At 46.0% G+C, this 23,352-nt stretch overlaps 1 protein-coding gene across 1 annotated transcript in view; it reads left to right on the top strand.

Moving 5' to 3' along the window:
* Nucleotides 1-1,926: 1,926 nt before the first annotated feature.
* Nucleotides 1,927-23,352, top strand: part of mtus2b (microtubule associated tumor suppressor candidate 2b) — a 49,793-nt gene continuing 28,367 nt past the window's right edge. The window contains exons 1-3 of the mRNA XM_061216357.1: nt 1,927-3,933; nt 4,321-4,546; nt 10,285-10,488. Coding sequence (XP_061072341.1) covers nt 1,927-3,933; nt 4,321-4,546; nt 10,285-10,488 — 2,437 coding nt within the window. The remainder of the gene's footprint in view (nt 3,934-4,320; nt 4,547-10,284; nt 10,489-23,352) is intronic.

Below are 23,352 nucleotides of genomic sequence, written 5' to 3'. Positions count from 1 at the left end.
CTAATTTTTACTCGGATCTAGTGCTGCTCTATCTCCCACTTCAGCTTGTCTTTAAGAAAGCTTGGATTTTAGTTTGTATTATTGAAATTAATTAGCTCTAATCTATTGTAGTTTACAGCATTAATTCTGTGGGCTGTAGAATCAGGTATTGACGTGCCATTCGGTGTGTAAATGATATGGCTCTAGCTGACAAACGAACTAACCCTTGGCAGCTGAGATCGATGTGTGCAGGCAGAAGGCATGCAGGCCCATTTTATCATTCACGCTGCGAGATTCTGGAAGATGATGGCTTCCTGGGGCGAAGTGACACTCTGCATAAGAGCGCTGGCTCAGGGAGTCTCTTCACATTTCACACGGGGGAAATGAGGCCAACGTGCAGACAACTCAAAAAGCTCACAATCATTTCATGTTGTAGAAACGGATATTAACTTATTCTGTTCATATCTCTATCATTCTCTCTTCATCCTTCACCCTCTGTTATTCATTCTCGCTCTCTCTCCCTCTCTCTCTCTCTCTCTCTCTCTCTCTCTCTCGGCAGCAGTTTGTATTCATCCAATATAATAAGCACAATTTTTTTATAATGATGCTTTCCCTAATCTTTTTTACATTTTTTATTGAAGAGAGTAGAAATTGAAAACCATTAAAACTAGATTTTAATTCCCCTACAACTGTATTTTGGTATTTGGCATCAAATCACATAAATGAGAACAATCTGCATAACACGTTTGAGCCAGTCAGGAGTAAATAAAGGGCTAGTGCACAGCTAAAGAGAACCACAGAAGATTGGTGTGCCCCAGTTATTGGCAGTTCTTCCCCAACATCAGAACATCTCTGTCTGAGGAGACAGATAGGCTGTGCCCATGGACCTCCAGGCCTAACTAACACAACCATCCATTATGAAGCACCTCTGGGCAGATCACTAATCAGGAGAAAGGCTGAAAATATATGGTGTTTCCTAGTGTTAGAGATTCTTTATTTTCCTTGTGGCAATGTGTCTTGACTGAGCTATTGGTTTCTCTCCCGGGGGGGGGGGGGTAGGGGGGGTAGGGGGGCAGGGGGAGGGGGGTGTTGGGATGCATGTGATTCCTCATGGGTCCCTGTGGTTAAAAATTGCACTCTTTTGATTTGAGATGAAGAGAACCTTTCATTTTGCTTCCTTTTCCTTGGAAAGTGGAGTCAAAGCGGCAGGAAGGAATGCTGTGAACACGATCAATCATCCTTTTATCCAGTTTTCCAGCAGTAGTAACCTAGATTTGTAGACTGATGGGTCGCAGATACAAAAGAAGAGTTTAACACTGCTTTGAGGTACATACATAGCTAATTTTTAGGTTTCAGTTTGGACAATAAGTATCAAATGTAATGAAAAGATGGATTTGTCTTTTTAGACTGTTTGAAGGAGAGATATACTGCCGACACAAAGTGATGCTTTTCTTATGTACCTTTTACCATGACCCTTGTTATAGTCCTCAAGGGCTGATAAATTGTTTTTTACCCTCCCTTTACCTGGAGGTCAGACTTGAAGACAGTAGCATTAATTTCAGCTTGTTACCTGGGAGAAAAGGATTTGAGTGGCAGATTTGAGTATCCATGAAAAAAAAAAAATGTTACTTATGAGAAATGGTGAATGACATGGAGAAATACCGTTTTATATTATTAATATTAAGATTTGCTCTTTTTCCTTACAGCTACAGACTGTCTTGCTGTTATTCCACATTCCTTTATAACCCTGTGATGTCATGTGATTAAAGGCGACTTCCTTGTGAAAATTCCCAAGGGAACAATGTGAAATTAGATTCTGGGAGCACATTTCAAGGCTGAAAAAGTGGAAGACCCACCCACCACCCCACCACCCGTCTAAGGAGAAAGGTTTTTTTTCATGGGTTCAAGAGCGAGGGAGGTCCATTGAGAGCCTGTGAACTCGAGGACATGAGCTCCCAGGGCCAGCCTGGTGGCCAGGTCCACCCCAGCTGCCATGACAACCAGGGCGAGATCAAGAACAACAACAAGCAGGCGCTGTGCGTGCCCGAGGTCGACGCCGACAATAACGCCAACGAGATCCAGGACCTGGGCGGGACGGGGGATGCGGGAGCCCCGCCCCCGTTGGTGTCCCAGAGTGAGGAGCAGGACAAGGTGATAATCTGGGGGACGGACTCCCAGTGCGACGACCCGGAGCTGGAGGAGTTTGAGATGCTGGAGTGCCAGGAGCTGGAGGCCTACCTGGTGGAGGAGGAGGAGGAGGAGGAGGAGGAGGAGGACTATAGGAGAGGGTCAGGGTCAAGGACGGGAGATGGACGATTCCTGGATGAGCGGGAACCGCCTTATAGCTCTGCCCCAACTCTGGCAACATCGACCGAGAAGAACAAGAGCTATGAGGAGGTGGGGAGGGAAGTGAGACAAGGAGGGCAGGACCCAGAGTCCACCGTCTCGCTGTCGGTGGAGAGTCGGGAGAGGGCCCGACTGACCAAGGCTGAATACAGCTCGGAGAACGACGTCTTCGTCTCCTGCCTCTCCACCTTGTCCAGCCTGGGTGGGAGCCTTGCTAGTGCTCTCGACAGCACCGGCCGAGCCAAAACAGCCGATAACATCCACCTCGCCCCGTCCGCCCCATCCCGGACCATCTCTGAGGACCTTACCCTGGCCTCCCAGTCCATCCCCACCATTTCTGTGAGGTGCGGCATTGTCCAGGAGATGGAAGGCACCCTAGGTAATTCTGGAAGAAGCGCCTCTCAGTCCACCAGCATTGATGTGAATCTGAACTCAGCTGTGTTACCGGGGGAACTGGGAGGCCTGGAAGCACAGTCAGAGCAGGTGGAGGTGAGAGTGAGAAGAAGCCCATCGCTGGACGGGATGGGATCACTCACTAACGGAGCAGGGAAATGCCAGAACCATGTGACCGAGCAGAGTGACCACAAAGGATACCCTCAGACAAGTGTGGGAGACCACAAGGTCTACAAACAGGGGGAGGAAACGCAGGAAGACCTGGGAGACAAGCCCCAACCCCGCCCAGAGGAAACTGCAAGGCCAGCGGTGTCCTCGGAGGGTGGTAGGTCAAACCTGGAGACTCGGGGCTCGAGAGCTTCCCCGACTCCAGGAACGGGTTCAAGGAAGTCTGGCCCCAAGACCAGTGGGAGGCCCTCACAGGGCATGGAGATGGCCGACGTGAACAGTAACCCTGCAAAGGCGGACCCCAGGGGAGGTCCCGGGGAGCCCAGGCCCCTGAGGAAACAGGGCTCCTTTGAGATCACCCGCAGCTCCAGCCCTTCCAGTCTGGAGCGGAAGAACCAGCTGTGCAGGAAGCCCTGGGGCAGTCCCACGCGCTCGGTCACTCCGCCATCCCCGAAACCTGGGGGGTCGCCAAGGAGGAGACTCCCTTCGTCCCCCGCTAAGACCGCTAGAGCCCCCCATCCAGAGTGCCCTGACGCTCCTCAAGGGGGCAGCGGTGCCTCCAAACCCCCTGGGAAGGGGTGTCCCAGTAGCGGCATCCCAAAACCCATCCTCCAGCACCCCCCAAAACCCACGGACAAAATTGAGCCTGACAACAGGAGCACGCGATCGCCCCCGCCTCACTACCCACCCAAGCCCAAAAACGTGCGCCCCAAAATCATCACCTACATACGCAAAAGCCCTCAGGTGAAGCCCCACGTCCCCGACGCCCCTTACGAAGTCTCCACCCTCCCCTCCAGACTCTCGCCCTACCCCGGCAAGGACCCCAAATCTGCGGGGCACCATCCGAAAGCCGCTCCCCCTGTGCTCAGCGCAGCTAACCTGCTCTACGATAAGTACCGGCAGGAGATGCAGAAGGCTTGCTACTACGGCCCAGCCCTGGTGGTGTCCGGAATCAGAGCCCCCGGCCAAACCGTACCCCATGCTCACAGTCTGAGTGGGAAGTCTGAGGGCTTTTATGGGGACCTCGCCGACAAGTACCTGCAGGAGGTGAGGAGTGTGTGTGTGTTACGGTCCTGAAGTCATGATGTACGAGTAGGCCTAGTGTTGCGAGGGAAGAAAGTGTGAACATCTCCCATGTAATTCAGCTTCCCTCTTTTGCAGGTATCCTCCTGTCTATATCTGTATATATTAGTAGAAATACATCTGAGCCATTTCTTATAGAAATCTATAACTTCATATTCCCCCAAGCACACAGCTATGTTTCTGGGTTTGAAAGTTTGTTCAGAATACAAAAACTTTTTACTCCCAGTGAGCCCATATAATTGATTTTGTACTTAAAACTCCAGGGGTTTAAGCACACACTTTGTGTGAATGTTAGCTTTTGTAGTTCTAGCGTTGCTGTTGACTGAATTTTTGGCCTTTTCCCTCATTCAGATGGGTAGAGGAGGTGCAGTACCTGTACGGGACGACCCCATGGTGCCCCCGCTTGCCCCCCACGAGGTCGCGGGAGTGTTCCGCTCCCCCCGGGCTCTGAGACCCCAGCTTGGGCTGGGTGCGGTCACCAGGCTGCCCTCGTCCAAAAACAGGATGATCCTAACAGGTCAAAGGTCAGCCATGACCTTCAGCCACCCAGCTCCCCAGTGCTACCAGGACCCCACAGGTATGTGAATCAATGCAGCAACCAGGTCACTTAACCAGTTAATTAAGGTGTGAGGTCTACAACACTGACTTGAAATTTAGAAAAACAAATCCAAAAAGGTTAAAAGGTACAGCCAGGTATGGACATAAGCTATAGGCTCCATTAGGCTTGTCATGGTGTTACTATCTTAACCCTGGTATTTTTGTTGGTACCGAACTTAGGTACTCTGTTTTGAAATTTTCCAGCCTGAATAATCCACTGGTAAACGCACAGGTGCACCATATTTTCACCTGTTAAACTGAACACAGTGACAAGCCTAGGCCCCATAGACTTGATATAGACTTCCAGTATTTTTGCATTGCTTTACTCATTCGTACCCTTATCCAGAGGGCCATGGCTTACATTTTGAAAGTTTCATACAGGAGGGTATTTAAACTGAATTATCTTATTGTTCATTGGTACAACAACAGAATCTCTCCTGGCATTTGGATCTGCAACATCCAGTTACTTGGCGATTGCGCTACACTTCCTCCATGTTTAATGTTGTTTTTGCTTTCATGAGAGACTGCAATTGTGTTTCTATAGTAACGTCAGATTAAGATGGAAAAACAACAAGTCTTCTCCCTGACCGCATTTCCCCTCAGCCTCTCTACCAATCTCTCCACTGCTAATTTGACCGAGATGAGAGAACCCAATTAAAACAGTGTGAATTGAATCTGGGCTCGTGGAAAGGCAGGGGCTTCTTGTGTGGCAGGGGCTTCATCGGCTCCAGAAAGCCGAGAGAAACCTCTCTAACATGCTCTGAGCGCATTGCTCCATTCCAGCGTCTGGCCTGTTTAACACGTTTGCCAACAATCTGCAGTGTCCCTTTGATTTACCAAGACCGCCAGGAAACTCATGTTCCCAAACTAATCTGCCAAGCAGTCGAGCTCAGAGAGGATCTAATTCCATCTTCACACTCAATGAGTTTTAAAAGGAGGCCAACTGGGCCAGTCCACCCTGTATGATTGATATTCATTGGCGGAGATGGGGATACTCAGTAATGGAGGGTTCAGGGGGGACTTAGAGGTGATCATTATTCATTATTCATCACCCTTATCCCCCATTTTCCTGTCGTCAGACCCCCAGAGGTAACTACAGTGCATGCCTGTTCCTACACCACCATCATTCCAGCGAATGCATGTTTACATGCTTATTACACTGGGCTATGGGCACCTGTGGCCTTTTTAACCCTTTGATGAGTAGGTTTGGTGGAACATGTTTTTCATTCTATTTCAGTTACACAGTAGTCATTGTCACATTAGCATTAGAATGTTCAGTTAAGAGCATTCTAATCACACATTTGTAATCCAAAACTTTACTTTAATGGTTAAAAGCAAAGTGCTTTACACTGGACTCAATTCCAGCACTCATTTTCTCTTGTACTTGTCTCTTGCCGGACAGAACTGTTTTATGAATGCATCCACTGGGTCAACACAGCATGAATATGTATGTGTCATCTTGTGTCCAGTGTTTGAATAATTTTTAATTAAAATGTTTTGGAGGGAATACCTATTTCACACAGTCTGCCTGCTGTATACCCAATTCCCTTTTCTCTGTCCACAGAAGTGGCAGAGAGAGTGTAATTTGATCCTATGGGTCTTGTTTCAGATATGACTAGCGAAATACAGGGCCCAGTTGTCCTTGTGGACAGAAGATTGCCTGTCGTCCAGGGGTGGCAAATTTGATTCCTGACAGGCCGATGTGTATGCAGACTTTCACTGTCCAAATTGGTTACACTGGCCAAATTAACTAATGAGCTGAATACAGTTAGGCTGGTGTCGCCGTTGTCAGAACATGCCTTGTGTTGAGACACAGGAACTGCCTTCAGCTGTCAATCATGAAATGTTGATAAAATATCAATTAATTGGGCTAATTATCTCATTAAGATTTTTTTAACACTGATTGATAAAAAAACAGGGTGATATTGTTTACAGACTAAAAGCCCAGTTCACACTTTGAAATCTCAGTCCCCTCTCAGTAAACAGATAACGTATTCAGCTCATGTTGGGGAGCAAAAATCTATTTCTTAAAACGCGAGCCAAAAACCCTCCGCACACCGTGTAATGTTACCAACCTGTTATTTCATCAGGAAAAAAATTGATTTGTAATGGCTGTAACCATATCTGTGCTGAATTTTTTTCCACTGGAGTGTAATGTGAGCAGAGACTCAGGTGGTGACGGGTGGTGGTGGGGAGAGGTGGAGAGATTAGGTGGGGGGGAGGTGGAGAGATTGGGTGGAGGAGAGGTGGAGAGATTGGGTGGAGAGAGGTGGAGAGATTGAGTGGGGGGGAGGTGGAGAGATTGGGTGGGGGAGAGGTGGAGAGATTGGGTGGGGAGAGGTGGAGAGATTGGGTGGGGAGAGGTGGGGGGAGAGGTGGAGAGATTGGGTGGGGGAGAGGTGGAGAGATTGGGTGGGGGGAGGTGGAGAGATTGGGTGGGGGAGAGGTGGAGAGATTAGATGGGGGAGAGGTGGAGAGATTGGGTGGGGAGAGGTGGAGAGATTGGGCGGGGAGAGGTGGAGAGATTGGGTGGGGGAGAGGTGGAGAGATTGTGTGGGGTGATCTGAAAGCGATTGTGCAGGATCCTGCCCACACCACGGGATGCTTTCAGACTGCATTGATTGGTGCTGATGATGCTGCACAAAGGGAGTAGAAATGTACAGTACTGTTTTCAGGCTATTTTAATGTGAAACACACTCCTGTGACAATAGACACGCTAGTTTAATAGTTTAGGATATGGTTAATGTTGTGCATCAGACGGTGTTTATGGGGTCCGGGGACAATGAGGGCTATAAAGAGACACACCATGGGTAATGGTGAGGCTGTTACATACCTCCTATTTTGAGTTGAGCAGCCAAGCGAGAACCACATTTTTATGTCGACAGACACCCCTAAATCCTCAGATTGCCTGTTCTGAATGATGCTGTTGTTCAATTTTTCCCATTGCTTTAAAAGGTACCACAGATTCAACCTTTCCAGGGATCTTGTAGCACAAGCAGAGGCTAAGAACAGAGCCTGTTTGGAGGCAGGGTGAAGATCATATTGGTTGGTTTCTTGTTTCAGCTGCCTCCAGGTCTGAGATGTCTCATAGTTTAGCCGTTAGGCCTTTTCAGAACAGCAAAGAGGAAATGATGTAAGCAGACAGATTGTCTGCCATTTCTGTCGGCTTGATTTACAATGTGTTCTGAATGCTGAATAAAAGGTATTTCAAGAATATATCTGGAAATATGTATTCTATTTGTATATGTGCTCTGTTACACATCAGTTATGTGCCTAATAAGCCAATATTGACAGCAACAAACTTGCATCCTAACGTGGATGCAAAATGTAGCCAGCAACTGCCTTTGTGTGCTACAAAGAAATGCTGGGTTTCTCCCGGCAGAATTCCAGTTTTGAAATAAAGCCACATAGCTTTTCAGCAGGCACTCTCTGGTAGTGTAGAGCAGAGTTTCTTTGGAATTTGGAATCTTTTCTTCAGAATTCTGGAACACAAAACAAGTGAACTTGTTTTATCAGCACTAGAATTATGAATAGAATTATGTATGTTAAAGATTGTTGGGAGACCAATATGTAACAGAAATGTACTCTGTCAGTGTTGAATTTTATGCTGAGATGGTGGTATCGGCGCTTGAGTGTGTTACATAGGGAGCTGTCCCTTTCAGCACCATCATGCATTAAAAACCTACATGCTGTAGGGCATTTTACATGAGTGCGCCTCTCTGCAGACCCCCAAAAGGAAACAGACTGTGTTGACGCAGGGTCAGCAAGGTTTGATGAAAAGACAGTGCTCGTCAATACAGGACTATTGCTCCCATCATTGTGCTGCCTCTGCGCAATTCTGCCACCTCAGTGGAATACTCCCAGAACTGATCAGTTGAAATTGCACCGTATAAACCATGGGTTTTCCACAGTGTTTGGTGTCTTTAGATAGGGAAATCATTTGTTGTCATTGGTGGTGTAGTACACTGGTTGCTGAATAAAGAATAAACCACAGGTAATGCAAGTTACCTGTGAGTCAGCATCCCGCTGTGATACAAAGGTTAACCAGGTTTGTTAGACATACAGAGATAACATCAGCAGGACCATTGTCGTTACCACAGTCCTGTGACTCTTTATTTGATGATTTGTTGTTTTCCTGTAAACCCTGGGTATATAGAGAGCCACAGACACGTCCGCGTCTATACAAATAGATAGCAATCATATAGAGCCACACTATTGGCGGACATTTGCAGTTCCTTTTGTTGAACTGTTAGAACAGAGGAGCAGTTGAACTTATCTTTTGGAGTCAGATAAAAAAGAACAAAATTAAATTAACCCTGTTCCAGTAGCATTGGTCAGACGACATGCATTTCCTTCACCTCTCAGGTACTTACGCCTTTTGGTGTAATTGGGGGGTGGGGGGGGTGGGATGTCTATGTGAGACATAGACCCGTGTGATACATAGACCTGTGTTAGACACAAAACTGTGTGATACATAGACCTGTGTTACACATAGATCTGTGGCTGAGGAATAAATTCACCATTCACCAAGTTTTATTGTTTATTGCTAGCCCAAATTTGTTTATTTGTTTATTTGTTTGTGTATTTGTTTATTTACATATATATGTGTCTGTTTTAGTGAGTGAGCGCTACTGTTGAGATTTGCCGGCTGTTGCTATGCCTGCCAGGGGTGGGTTGTGTTTCTCAGACATTTATAATTGTGCTCCATGTCATACTCCGACAGATCGGTTATATAATTTGTGTAACAGCCAGAGAACTAAAAGAACCAAAAGAGGGAGGTATTTTCCATGGAACTGTAGATTATAGCAATTCCTTGGGGCAATAGTCAATCTGTTGGGAGCATATTCACATTGTGACTGTGATATTGGACATGTATTAGCACATGTATGTGTCAGAAAAGTTTAAAGCTACAACAGGTAAGATGTTTGTGTTAAATCATTGTTCCAAGAACATTGCAAATCCCTTCCTATCATATCGGGGGGGGGGGGGGGGGTAAACAGTGTTGTGGTTTGAGGATGTTTGTTGCTGTAATTTCTCTCTTGACCATTAGAAGTCCGAAATTACCTATTGTACCTTTAAAGGACACACAGGGCATTTATTTCAGTGTGAGGAATAGTTCTTATTTGTATAATAATAATAATAATAATTATTATTATTATTATTATTATTATTATTATTATTGTTATTATTATTATTATTATTATTATTATTATTATAATAGTAGTCGTAATAATAATACGTTTTTTAGCTGACACTTTTATCCAAAGTGACAGTTGACTGAATTAGACTAAGCAGGGGACAATCCCCCCTGGAGTAATGCAGGGTTAAGGGCCTTGCTCAAGGGCCCAACAGCTGTGCTGATTGTATCGTGACTACACCAGAGCTTGAACCACCAACCTTCCAGGTTCCAGTCATGCACCTTAACCTCTAGGCTACAGGTTGCCCCATATAACAACAGTAATTTTTCATTAATTGTTAAGAACTATAATTATTATTACTGTTACTATTGCTGTTGTTGTTGCTGTTGCTGTTGCTGTTGCTGTTGCTGTTATTGTTGTTATTACTGTTGCTGTTCTTGTTCTTGTTGTTGTTGTTATTACTGTTGCTGTTCTTGTTGTTATTGTTGCTGTTGTTGTTGTTGTTGTTGTTGATGTTGTTGCTGTTGTCTGTGTCCCTGGGTGCAGACAGCCCTGCTCAGTGCCCTGTTTCTCCTCACAGACCAGGGCAGGACAGGCTCAGAGACGGGCCCTCGGTCGCTCCTTCCCAAACCGGCTCAGTCTGGGCTCCGCCCCTCCGGGTACTCCCGGCTCCCCGCCGCTCGATTGGCCGCTTTTGGGTTTGTCCGCAGTGCGAGCGTCTCATCCGTGTCCAGCAACCAATCCAGCGACAGCACCCACAGTGACCCCTGCAGGCCTGCACAGCGTAAGTACACCACAAAACACACACCCCCCCTGTTACACAATCCTGTAACATACACACAACACACACCCCTGTTACACACTCCTGTAACACCCGCATACAACACACACCCCTGTTACACACTCCTATAACACTCACACACAACACACTTCCCTGTTACACAATCCTGTTATACTCTCACAACACACACACCCATGTAACACTCTGGTCCACTGTCCTGGACAACATGGTACAATATTGCAGGGTTCAACGTTTAAGAGATCAAGATAGTTTGGCATAAAATGTGGAAATAGTAAATGCATTATTGGTAAATAAATGGACTGCATTCATATATGTACAGCTTTACAGGGAATGCCTCTCATTCACCCACTCACGCACACAACAATGGCGACTGGCAAGGCACCAACCAGCTTGTCCGGAGCAATAGGAATTCACTGTGAAGTTTACCTGAACTTTGCTTCAAATGAAATTCTGATGCACTGTATTGTCATTCTTCAAAGCGACAGTGTTTGTATCTGTTTTGATGACAGGTGCTTTTAAAATAATATAATTTTTTTCTGAAAAGTCTTGCTTTTCAATAGCAGATGCAGGCGGTTTGGCAAACCAATATCTGTGTAATTCAGCAGACGGAGGCTTTGTGTCAATGAGTGCCTGTGAGAAATGCTGATTGATTTAGGAGCTTTTGTTAGTTTCTGCTAAAGGCTCGTAGAATCAGCTCTGCTATGCCGTGTGATGTTCTACTGCCTGGAATACCCAACAGGGGTGATGTCTGGGCAAAGTCGTGAGCTGATTGGTTCATGATGGTCTAGATTGTAGCCCATTGCATCAGAACTGTGTGTCTGTCTGTGTGTGTGTGTGTGTGTGTGCATGTGTGTCTGTACATGTGTGCATATGTGTGTGTTTGTGTGTGTGTGTGAGAGAGATAGTGTGTGTGTGCATGTGTGTGAGAGAGAGCAACAGAGTGTGTGTGACAGAGAGACAGAGTGTGTGTGTATGTTTGTGCCTGTGCGTGTGTGTGTATGTGTGTGAGTATATGTGAGAGAGAGAGTGTGTGTAAATTTGTGTCTGTGTGTGTAAGAGCGAGTGTGTATGTTTGTTTCTGTGTGCGTATCTCTGTGTGTGAGTGTGTGTGTGTGCACATATTTGCAGTGTGCATCTCCATATCAAAGCTCCTTGCTCAGATGCTGGTGGACGTGATGCCTCTCTGGGACGCTATTCAAATTCTCTTACCCCCGGGCAGCCATACATAAAGAGGAATTTTAGAATACCTATTTTTACCCCCGTTTTCTCCATGCTGCGCCCCCAAAACACAACGTGAGACAGCTCAGAGAATGTGTGTCCTCCACTGCAGCTGGGGACACTCCCGCTGGCTGCTAATTGGGCAGTTACTTCAAAGACTCACCCTCCCAAATTTCCTGCTTCCTTATAATCCCCCTGGTGATCAGTCATGTTTTCCCCTGTGCCGAAATGTGCCCAAAATGCCACACCAGATTCAGGCTATGTCTTTGTGGAGTGTCCTCTCTTAAGCTTTTAAAATACGGCCCAAATACACGTGCATGTGTGTTGGACGCGGGTCAACTACTGCATCTGAAATACTCTGACCCGGGAGATACACTATCATCAAACCTTTTAAAAGTAGTGTTATAAGTATTTTCATCAACTGAATTATTCAAAATGATTGCCTTTCTTTTGTTTCACTGAAAATACTTTTTTAATTGCATTCATTTCTCAATAATTAATTTTCAGTTACTGTCTAACTCAAGATTGTATTTTACACCTGAAATTGAAATGGCTCCGGCCATTCAAAATTGAATTACCCTAGTCATGGGTTATATCATCGACTCTTTGAAAATATTTATAATATTTTGCAATAACATTATCTTCGCCAGTGCACCTCTGCTTTCAGCTCAGAGGTGATTTAAAGTATTTTTGGAGTAAAGAAAGGGTATGGTAATGAAGAGAGGCAGTGGGTATGAAGTTAGATTTGATTTAGCGCTGAGTGCATTGTGGAACAGTGTGGGTAATATTGTGGCAGATTTTGAAACAGATTTGCTGCCGTGCTTCTGTCCCTGTGCAGTTTGAGTCCTGCTGTCTCATAGCGCTGCTCATGATCGCTTCTAAACGTCTGTTTATTTGCACTCAGGATATCTGTTAAAACATCAACACCACACAGACCTCATTCTGGGTAAATGAGGATTTACTCAACGCAGTGGGTTCCCTCAGTGCAGTTATTGAGAGAGAGAGAAACAGGTAGAGAGTGAGATAAAGAGGGAAGAATGAGGGAGTCAGAGAGATGAGGGAGTCAGAGAGAGGGAAGAATAAGAAAAAGAGAGGGAAAGAGATGAGGAGAGAGGGAGAGTGATAAGGGAGTGATAGAGAAGGAAGAATGAGAAAGAGACAGAGAAATGAGGAGTGATAGAGAGGAGAAAGATGAGGAGTGATAGAGAGGAGAGAGAGATGAGGAGTGATAGAGAGAGGAGAGAGAGAGATGAGGAGTGATAGAGAGGAGAGAGATGAGGAGTGATAGAGAGAGGAGAAAGATAAGGAGTGATAGAGAGAGGAGAGAGAGAGATGAGGAGTGATAGAGAGAGGAGAGAGAGAGGAGAGAGAGGAGGAGTGATAGAGAGGAGAGAGAGAGATGAGGAGTGATAGAGAGAGGAGAGAGAGAGATGAGGAGTGATAGAGGAGAGAGATGAGGAGTGATAGAGAGAGGAGAGAGAGAGATGAGGAGTGATAGATAGGAGAGAGAGATGAGGAGTGATAGAGGAGAGAGAGAGATGAGGAGTGATAGAGGAGAGAGAGAGATGAGGAGTGATAGAGAGAGGAGAGAGAGAGATGAGGAGTGATAGAGAGGAGAGAGATGAGGAGTGATAGAGAGAGGAGAGAGAGATGAGGAGTGATAGAGAGGAGAGAGAGAGATGAGGAGTGATAGAGAGGAGAGAGATGAGGAGTGATAGAGAGAGGAGAGAGAGATGAGGAGTGATAGAGAGGAGAGAGAGAGATGAGGAGTGATAGAGAGGAGAGAGATTAGGAGTGATAGAGAGGATAGAGGGAGAGATGAGGGAGTGAGAGAGGGAAGAATGAGAAATAGAGTGTGAGAGATGTGGAAAGGCGTGTTGAGGGAGAGCTCTGTGGGGACACTGTGATGGTGGAGCTGCAGCAGCTGTCTGTCTCAGGCCTGAGGACGCTGAGTCGCTGTGCACAGATGGCTGCTGAACGACACGTGTTTCTAAAGGCACTGATCACACAATCTCTACTGTGTCCTACAACAGTACATGCTACAGGGCTCCACTCTGATTAGTCTGTACTTAATTAGACCCATAACAACACCGCCGGTGTGTGTGTATGTGTTTGTATTACTGCATTTCCTTTTCACGTTTGCAGACAGGAGAAATATACGAGCCAGAATATAACTGTTTATGTTTAGCTGTGTTTCGGAAAGTGTATTTGTAAACCAGCGTAACTATTGCATCATGCACAATTTGGAGATGAGCATTGTGTCAGTCCACCCCATGCACAGCAAGTGCAGGGACACATCACAATCCGTACATCTCCCTCCCAGGGACACATTTCCTGGAGCTGATTATTTGTTCCGTGGGGGGCCGCCAGATTCAGACAGAACCCCCCCCTCTTTGAGAGCCCCACTGGGTCCCCGCAGCTGGGTAATGGGTGTTTGCCGGAACATTCCGGAAGATAAAGTGGGTTGCATCATCGTGGCGGCAGACCTGCAGACTCCTCCGTTAATTGCTGAGCTGTCAGTCTGGCGTGCGCTCACGGTGGTTTCAGACAGGGTGTGATCTCACCTCGTCCTCCTGTACCGACCTGGCAAGCGGCCGAGGTCTTCATTAGCCTCTCCTAAACCTTCAATTAGTCTCTCCATGGCCCTACAGTGGCCAGGTAAGTGCTGACAAGGCCATTATCAGCCAAGCTTGTCATTTAAACAAACGGATACTCTCCTCATTTGTTCTTTACACTCTCCTTTCTCTTTGTCCTGACACACACACACACACGCACACATACACACACACAAATGCACACACACACAGGCACACGCACACACACACACATGCACACACATACACACACACAAATGCACACACACACACACACGCACGCACACACACACACACACACACACACACTCGTTAGAATGTCCTAAAGTCATTGGCTGTGGAATGACTTTGTCGCATGAGATTAATTACCCCCTAACCAGCTGATCCGCTTACGAGGCAGTTGTTGCCATGAGTTTTGATGACTTTGTGTTCTAGGACCCAATAAAGAAACACTGACTCTGCCATTTTAATCTATGGCTCCTATGCAACTTTCATAATGAAATAACTTGTAGGGATGTTGTTTTTCTGTAAAGAGGAGAAATTGCATTTCTATCATACAAGGGTCTGATTATGATTTGAAACCCTTCAGACACCATTAATATCCCCACAGACTACATAGTTTTAAAAGAAACATCTATTTTTTCAAATACTCAGAGAAAACTAAATCAATATTGATATTGACTTTTATATTAAGAATAATCTGTGTTGCATGAGGAGACACGATGAGCAATGGCACAAGCATAAAAAATATCTAAAATAACAAAATATGATCTATATGATATATGATATAAACAGCCATCTCATAACAACACTCAGGACGTGTTAAAAAAGACGGACATATGATGTGCTAGATCTGTCATCTGTCACGCCCCTGAGAGAGTCCTATCACTCACTGCCGGTGACAAGGCTTCGGCCTTGTCTTGCCTGGAACGTTGGCTTTGAAGGTGCTTAGCAACCTGTCACCATGGCGGCGGTAACGGCCGGTTGGACAGGCCACGGTAATGAGGGGTTAACTGGGAGCTGTGCTCGAGTGCCTGCACGTTTGTGACCGAGCTCTGACAGCTGGGAGGTCTGGAGCAGGGCCTACGTTCGCCGGCCCAGATCTTATTCACACACCACGACCGGCCTCTGTGCTGCCGACACGCTGTGCCCAGTCACCCCTACTCGACGTCGCACCCTCCAGAAAAAACAGCTGCTATCCTCGAATGCGTTCCCTGACCGGCAGTCTCTGAGTCCACATCTTCTCTCCGCTCCACTCTATTTATAAAGCCCAGGCTGGTGAAACTTTAACCCTCCACAGCCACGATGTGGGTGGAAGAACGAGCCCAGTGCTTTGTGGGATACGATGCCGTTCCTGTTGTCTGTTCTGCTGGCAAACTTGTGTCTACAGACACAAAGGTTCTTTGCCGTTGCTATTGGCGGTTGTTGCCATGGTCCCTAGCGGCTCTCAGCGGGAGGTAGAGGAGGGGGGATCGGCCAGCTAGTTCAGTACCTGCTTGGCCTGTTGTGCATTTATAAGGAGCAGGGCAGCTATGCTCGTCCGAGTGGATAATGGTCAATGGTCCCAGCGTCTGGCAAGCTTAATCTCCCTCTGAAATACAGCGACACTCTCCGGAAGCTTCCATGTACACACTGCTGGGATATTTCGTGCCTCTCATCTCTTTGGTCTACCAGAGAGTGTCCAGCAATGCGAGGGAGGATCTTCACCCATGTGAGTGTCTGTTCTCAGGGTACTTTATTCGTCCAGACAGTAGGGTACTGTACAGTTGCACTCTCAGAAATAAAGTGATGGTGCAGGTACACTTTGTTCTTCAAGATGTATAGTATAGTATAGTATAGTATAGTATAGTTGCCTCACATCTTGGGAAAACTTTATCACGATGATTGCTCTTCTCACTTTGGTAGAAATGCCAAAGGGTGTGTTGTTGTGAGGAAAGGATGAGAGAAAAAGGTCATTTAGGAGGAATAACGGGGATGCAGGAGAGCGTGCCTGTGGGTAGGTAACATCCAATAATACCTGTGTCACTCACAATTTCTGGACGGAGGGTCGGTCCAGCCATTACAGAGGTTGTGGCTGTGTTGGAAACCGCACACTTAGCATACAACTACTGCGTTTCAATGAAACAAGCCTGAAATGTAGTATGAGTAGTATACTAGTATGCACTGTTGAGCACCCTATGTTTACACCAGCATTTCCCTTCACCTTTCTTGCTAACTGGCTATGAATGCTGATTGGGGACTAGCATCTTTGACCTCCTGGTCAGAGGGTCACACCCAGGCAGTTTTACTGCATTGTGTGAGGTTGCTTTTGCCCTCACAGTAGAGCCAGTAAAGGAGAAATCGGATTGTGACAACGAGGGTCTTTTTTATTTAAAATGTCTATATAAATCAAAACGTAATCTCATTTACGGCATTCAGCTTATCATACCGCCATACAATGCGATGAACTTAAAATGGCCGCAGTTTTGTATAATGAAGACATCAGTATTGGATTTTTCTCAGCACAGAAACACTCCGCAGCAAGCAAATGTGCTGATTGGGCGGTATGAATAATGCATGCGCCATTCGAGGCTGCTGTCGACCCGTCCTATTGGCTGACACATCCTGGCAGGAGAATGCAATGCCGGAAATATCCATAACCCCCACCCCACCCCATAGCTGAAATAATAATAATAATGAAAATGATTTGTTATTTAGCTGATACTTGTATCCAAAGTGGCTTACAGTTGATTAGACTGTTAGGAGCAATGTGGGGTTAAGGGCCTTGCTCAAGGGCCCAACAGCTGTGCAGATCTTAGCGTGGCTACCCTTGGGCTTGAACCCCCAACCTTCCAGGTCCCAGTCATGCACAGAGGCTGCCCCCTGTACTCCCATGTTCTGCTTTTCTTTTGAAATTTTTTACATATTCCTTCTGCTGCCAGAAAATGCCCGGTCTGTCTCCCTCTGAGTGCCTGTGTTGCGTGGCAAAGTGACAGTGAGCTGACGTGCGACAGCGGAGAGGAGAACCCCGCCTGCGATCGGCTTTCATCTGTCTCTCCGGCACGCCGGGACGCCTATCAGTGTCACGCGGTCTCCGTGCCGTAAAGACGACACACGCGCATGCACACACGCACACGCACACACAGACACACACACACGCATGCACACACACCCAAACACACACACACAGCACACACACACAAACACATACACACGCACACGCACACACACACGCAAACGCACACATCCACACTAACACACACACGCACGCACACACACACACACAAACACACATGCACACACTAATGCACACTTGCACACACACACACACACTAACACACATACGCACAAACACACACACTCACACACACACCCGCACACACACACACACGCTAACGTCCCGGGACCCCAGCAGGTTGAGGTAGCCCCATTATGAGAGAGAGGTTTCTGTGGTAATGGGCTGCTCACGGTGACAGAACAATAAAAAGACGTGTCTGTCCGCTCATGCTGAAATAATTAGCACGCATTAGGAGTTCATGAATATTCATCAGCTCTCCCCTGCCAGGGGTAGGGTCTATGGGACTGCCAGGTACCTAAAAAAAAAACCCACATGGGGTGTAGAGTCATAGCGTGAAGCAGAGAATTTTATTTTTCTCATTACAAACCTGGCAGGTCGTTTGTGAAGGGCTACTTGTGAAATACAGTGATGTTCATTTTTTTGTAGAGCAAGACGGCCTTGTAAATAAATAATGATGCTTGAATTGTTGAACTGATCTTCACAGTCCTGATTTTACCTCTGTAGCGTGTTGATTTTGGGACTGTCTGCCATGCAGTAATACAGCCACAATTTTCAGACAGTCTCAGTGCTTCTGACTCAGCCATTTCAAAGCCGCTATATTTGTCTGAAATATATAAAACATCCGTCATCGCACACAAAAATTGTCTGGGCCAGCTGAAAATATAAACATAAACATACAAATAATATCCCAGAATATGAACTGTACCATAGAGTGCCTCATCATTTGCCTTACATACAGTTAGGTCCGGAAATATTTGGACAGTGACACAATTTTCATAATTTTGGCCCTGTACGCTACCACAATGGATTTGAAATAAATAATCGAAATGCAATTGAAGTGCAGATTTCAGCTTTAATTTGAGGGTATTTACATCAAAATTGAAGGAAGGGTTTAGGAATTGCAACAATTTTCATACATAGTCCCCTCATTTCAAGGGACCTAAAGTAATTGGACAAATGAATATAATCATAAATAAAATGTTCATTCTTAATACTTTGTTGAGAATCCTTTGCAGGCGATGACTGCCTGAAGTCTGGAACCCATGGACATCACCAAACGTTGGGTTTCCTCCTTTGTGATGCTTTGCCAGGCCTTGACTGCAGCTGTCTTCAGTTGTTGTTTGTTTGCAGGTCTTTCTGCCTTAAGTTTTGTCTTAAGCAAGTGGAATGCATGCTCAATCGGATTGAGATCAGGTGATTGACTCGGCCATTGTAGAATATTCCACTTCTTTACCTTGAAAAACTCCTGGGTTGCTTTCGCAGTATGTTTTGGGTCATTGTCCATCTGTACTGTGAAGCGCCGTCCAATCAACTTTGCTGGATTTGGCTGAATGTGAGCAGACAGAATGTTCCTATAGACTTCAGAATTCATGCGGCTGCTTCCGTCTTCTGTCATATCATCAATAAACACTAGTGACCCAGTGCCATTAGAAGCCATGCATGCCCATGCCATCACACTGCCTCCACCATGTTTTACAGATGATGTGGTGTGCTTCGGATCATGAGCCGTTCCAAGCCTTCTCCATACTTTTCTCTTCCCATCATTCTGGTACAGGTTGATCTTAGTTTCATCTGTCCAAAGAATGCTGTTCCAGAACTGGGCTGGCTTTTTTAGATGTGTTCTGGCAAACTCTAATCTGGCCTTTCTATTCTTGTGGCTTATGAATGGTTTGCACCTTGTGGTGAACCCTCTGTATTTGCTCTCGTGAAGTCTTCTCTTTATGGTAGACTTGGATAATGATACGCCTACTTCCTGGGAGTCTTCACTTCACTAGATGTTGTGAAAGGGTTCTTCTTTACCATGGAAAGGATCCTGCGATCATCAACCGCTGTTGTCTTCCGTGGACGTCCGGGCCTTTTTGTGTCGCCGAGTTCACCAGTGCGTTCCTTTTTTCTCAGAATGTACCAAACTGTTGATTTGGCCACTCCTGATGTTTCTGCTATCTCTCTGATGGATTTTTTCTTTTTTCGCAGCCTAAGGATGGCCTGTTTCACTTGCATTGAGAGCTCCTTTGACCGCATGTTGTGGATTCACAGCAACAGCTTCCAAATGAAAATGCCACACCTGAAATCAACTCCAGACCTTTTACCTGCTTAATTGATGATGAAATAACAAGGGAATAGCCCACACCTGCTCATGAAACAGCTTTTGAGTCAATTGTCCAATTACTTTAGGTCCCTTGAAATGAAGGGACTATGTATGAAAATTGCTGCAATTCCTAAACCCTTCCTACAATTTTGATGTAAATACCCTCAAATTAAAACTGAAAGTCTACTTCAATTGCATCTCGATTATTTCATTTCAAATCCATTGTGGTAGATTACAGGGCCGAAATTATGAAAATTGTGTCACTGTCCAAATATTTCCGGACCTAACTGTACTGTCTTCGATTGCAGGCACATGCACTGTTATAGGAAAGTGTAATCATCTTCCCTCTGTAACTGTACATGATTGAGGTCATTCCATGGGCTTTTTTAATATTGAGTTAATGAACTGAAAATGGTAGCGGATGAAGAAATGTGTGTTTACCAGTCATAATTCTCATATTTATTTACGCATCTCACTTTCTCTCTCACTCCCTCTCTTCTGCACTCAGTGATCACTTAATTGGGTAGACCTGTACACCAGCTTGTTAGTGCAAATATGTCATCAGCCAGTCATGTGGCAACAACTGAATGCAACATATTGGTTTTTCAGAACACATGTCAGAATGGGGAAGAAGTGTAGTCTTAGTGACATTGACCATGGAATGATTGTTGGCGCCAGACAGGGTGGTTTGAGTATCTCAGAAACTGCTGATATTCCTGGGATTTTCACGCACAACAGTCTCTAGAGTTTGTAGAGAATGATACAAAAAACAAAAAACAGTGAGCAGCAGTTCTGTGGGCAGAAATGCGTTGTTAATGAGAGAGGTCAGTGGAGAAGGGCCAGACTGGTCGAAGCTGACAGTCTGCAGGTTACAGTAAGGCAAATAACCACGCAATTACAGCAGTGGTGTGCAGAAGAGCATCTCTGAACACACAATGCATCATAACTCCAAGTGCTACAGCAGCAGAATACTTAATAATTCAAAAACATCCGTAATAAATACCTAATATAGTACTCACTCAATGTATTTCATTATATTTTCTCTCCCCCCCCTCTCTCTCACTCTCTTTTTTTCTAAATCTGATTTATCTGAATTATTGAAGTGTGATTTTAAAATGGAAAAACAGAACAGAGCCCATCTGCAGTTTTAATAAAACCAGGCACTGAGGTATCCACCGTAGTCTCGCCCAGGGGCAGTTATTATTTGGGGGGGTGGAGTGGAGGGCTCACAGTCACTTCATCTGGGTCCTGCGCCCAGCCTTAATGAACTGTTTATTCTGCTCAGCGTGCCTGCTTCAGCTGGATCTCAGCGCTAAGACCACCTGATCCTTGCTGCTCACTGTGTCATCCTGTCTCAGTGTGCTGCAGGAGATGCCTTGAGCCACTTTCTCTGCAGTAGAGCTGGAGAAGCCTTGGCCACTCTCTCTGCAGTAGAACTGGAGATGCCTTGGGTCACCCTCTCTGCAGTAGAGCTGGAGACGCCTTGGGCCTCTCTCTCTGCAGTAGAACTGGAGATGCCTTGGGTCACCCTCTCTGCAGTAGAGCTGGAGACGCCTTGGGCCTCTCTCTCTGCAGTAGAACTGGAGATGCCTTGGTCACTCTCTCTGCAGTACAGCTGGAGATGCCTTGGCCACTTTCTCTGCCGTAGAGCTGGAGACGCCTTGGCCACTTTCTCTGCAGTAGAGCTGGAGGTAGCAGATAGCACACTGCCGTATGGTACCGTTAACATTTAGCTTACGTGACTTACGTGCCTTTTTTGCATTGTATCCATGCATTGTATACAGCTGGTTGTATTACTAAAGCAATTGAGGTTAAGTTCCTTCCTCAAGGATACAACCGCACACTCTCAGAAACCAGTATCTTTATTTCTGAGTGTCCTACCTGGGAATCAGGTCAACCTTTAGGTTACAAACCCAGTTCCTTGGCTATTATACTACAGTACATTATACGCAGCTTGATACAGTATCTGTGTGAAGAGTGCTATGTCCTACTGTATATCACAGATTTGGGTCAAATACACATTCAAAATACTTTGATTCTTGTGATGGCAGTTATATAACTTTCGAGACTGCTCAGAACATTTGCGAAAATAAATGTTTATCTAAACTCCTTGCTGGAAGTTTACTGGTATCAAAGTTGTATGTTACAAACCTGGATCAAATATGTATTTGAATATAGTTCTGAATATTGGCTCAATTTAATTCTTCAGTATTCTGTACAAAGCTTACTGGTGTTGAAAAAAGGACAAAAACTCAAATACTTGGCCGAGGTTTACTGTGGCTTAATCAGTTTCAGTTAATGTTTTATTTATTGGTAGGAAGAGGGCTAATTGTATTGCTTCCAGCTCTGACACTCAGAGCCAGTCAGGTGCTGAGCTCAGCATGTGAAATCAGGCTGCTGGAGAGTGCTCACGCCCCTGCCTGAAGGGCTCGGGGGCTTGTTATGAGCCACTATTTTGGGATACGATGGTACTCAGGAACTGGAACGTCTGGCGGTGAAGAACCTGTCGATATCCCACTAACAAAGGCTCCCCGAGCCCCTGTGTTACCCCTCTGTGATACCCCTGACTGATACCCCTCTGTGATACCCCTGACTGATACCCCTCTGTGATACCCCTGACTGATACTCTTCTGTGATACCCCTGTGTAATACCCCTCTTTGATACCCCTGTGATACCCCAGTGATACCCCTGTGATACCCCTCTGTGATACCCCAGTGATACCCCTGTGATACCCCTGTGATACACCTGGCACACAGTAGCACTGTGATCTCTGTGGGGGCCCCTGCTTAGTGAAATCAACTGTAAGTGGCTTTAGGTGAAAGCCTTAGCTAAGATGATTGTAATGTAATGTACCCTGTACCCAAACCCCCAGTTCTAATAACCGCCATTTCTCATCCTGCTGCTCGTGAGCGGATTACTCCCACGCTGGAGGCGACAGATCGAGTGGCGTCTCACGTGAAGCCGTTTCCTCTCTGAGCTCAGTACCACACATGAGCGGGGAAGCCTGTCACATGCCATCAGCCAGGGGAATCATCATCACACACTGACAAGCCAAGCGGAGAAATCAAATTTTGAGAGCAGCAATAACCTAGACCCAGGGCCTACCACCCATTACATTGCAGCTTTTCAGCTGAGGCTTTTATCCAAAGCAACTTACAATTGATTAGACTAAGCAGGGGACAATCCCCCCCCCAGAACAATGTGGGGTTAAGGGCCTTGCTCAAGGTCCTAACAGCTGTGTGGCTGCAATGGGGCTTGAACCACCAAACACAGTGCGCCTTAGCCCCTAGGCTGCCCCAGCTGTAATTTCCAGCTATGTTCACGATTACACTTTCAGCTTGGCATGCTCCTTTCCCAAATTCCAATTGCCTGTGTTTCCATTGGGGGGGCAACATTGGCTCAGGTAGTGAGGGTTGGTGGATGGTTGCCGGTTTGATCACACCCTGGGTGTGTTGAAGTATCCCTGAGTAAGGCACCTAACCCCGAAATGCTCCTGACGAGCTGGTTGGTGCCTCGCATGGCAGCCAATGGCCGTTGGTGTGAGTGCATGTATGAATGGGTGAATGAGAAGTATCACTTGTACAGCACTATATAAATGCCAACTATTTACCATTGTTGCCATTTTCATCGCTCCTGTAGTGTGGACTCTTTGTGTTGAACATTTGAA

This window comes from Conger conger, chromosome 13, assembly GCF_963514075.1.
Source record: "Conger conger chromosome 13, fConCon1.1, whole genome shotgun sequence".
NCBI lineage: Eukaryota > Metazoa > Chordata > Actinopteri > Anguilliformes > Congridae > Conger > Conger conger.
Note: the sequence above shows the minus strand (reverse complement) of the source record. Positions and strands in the feature narration are given on the sequence as shown.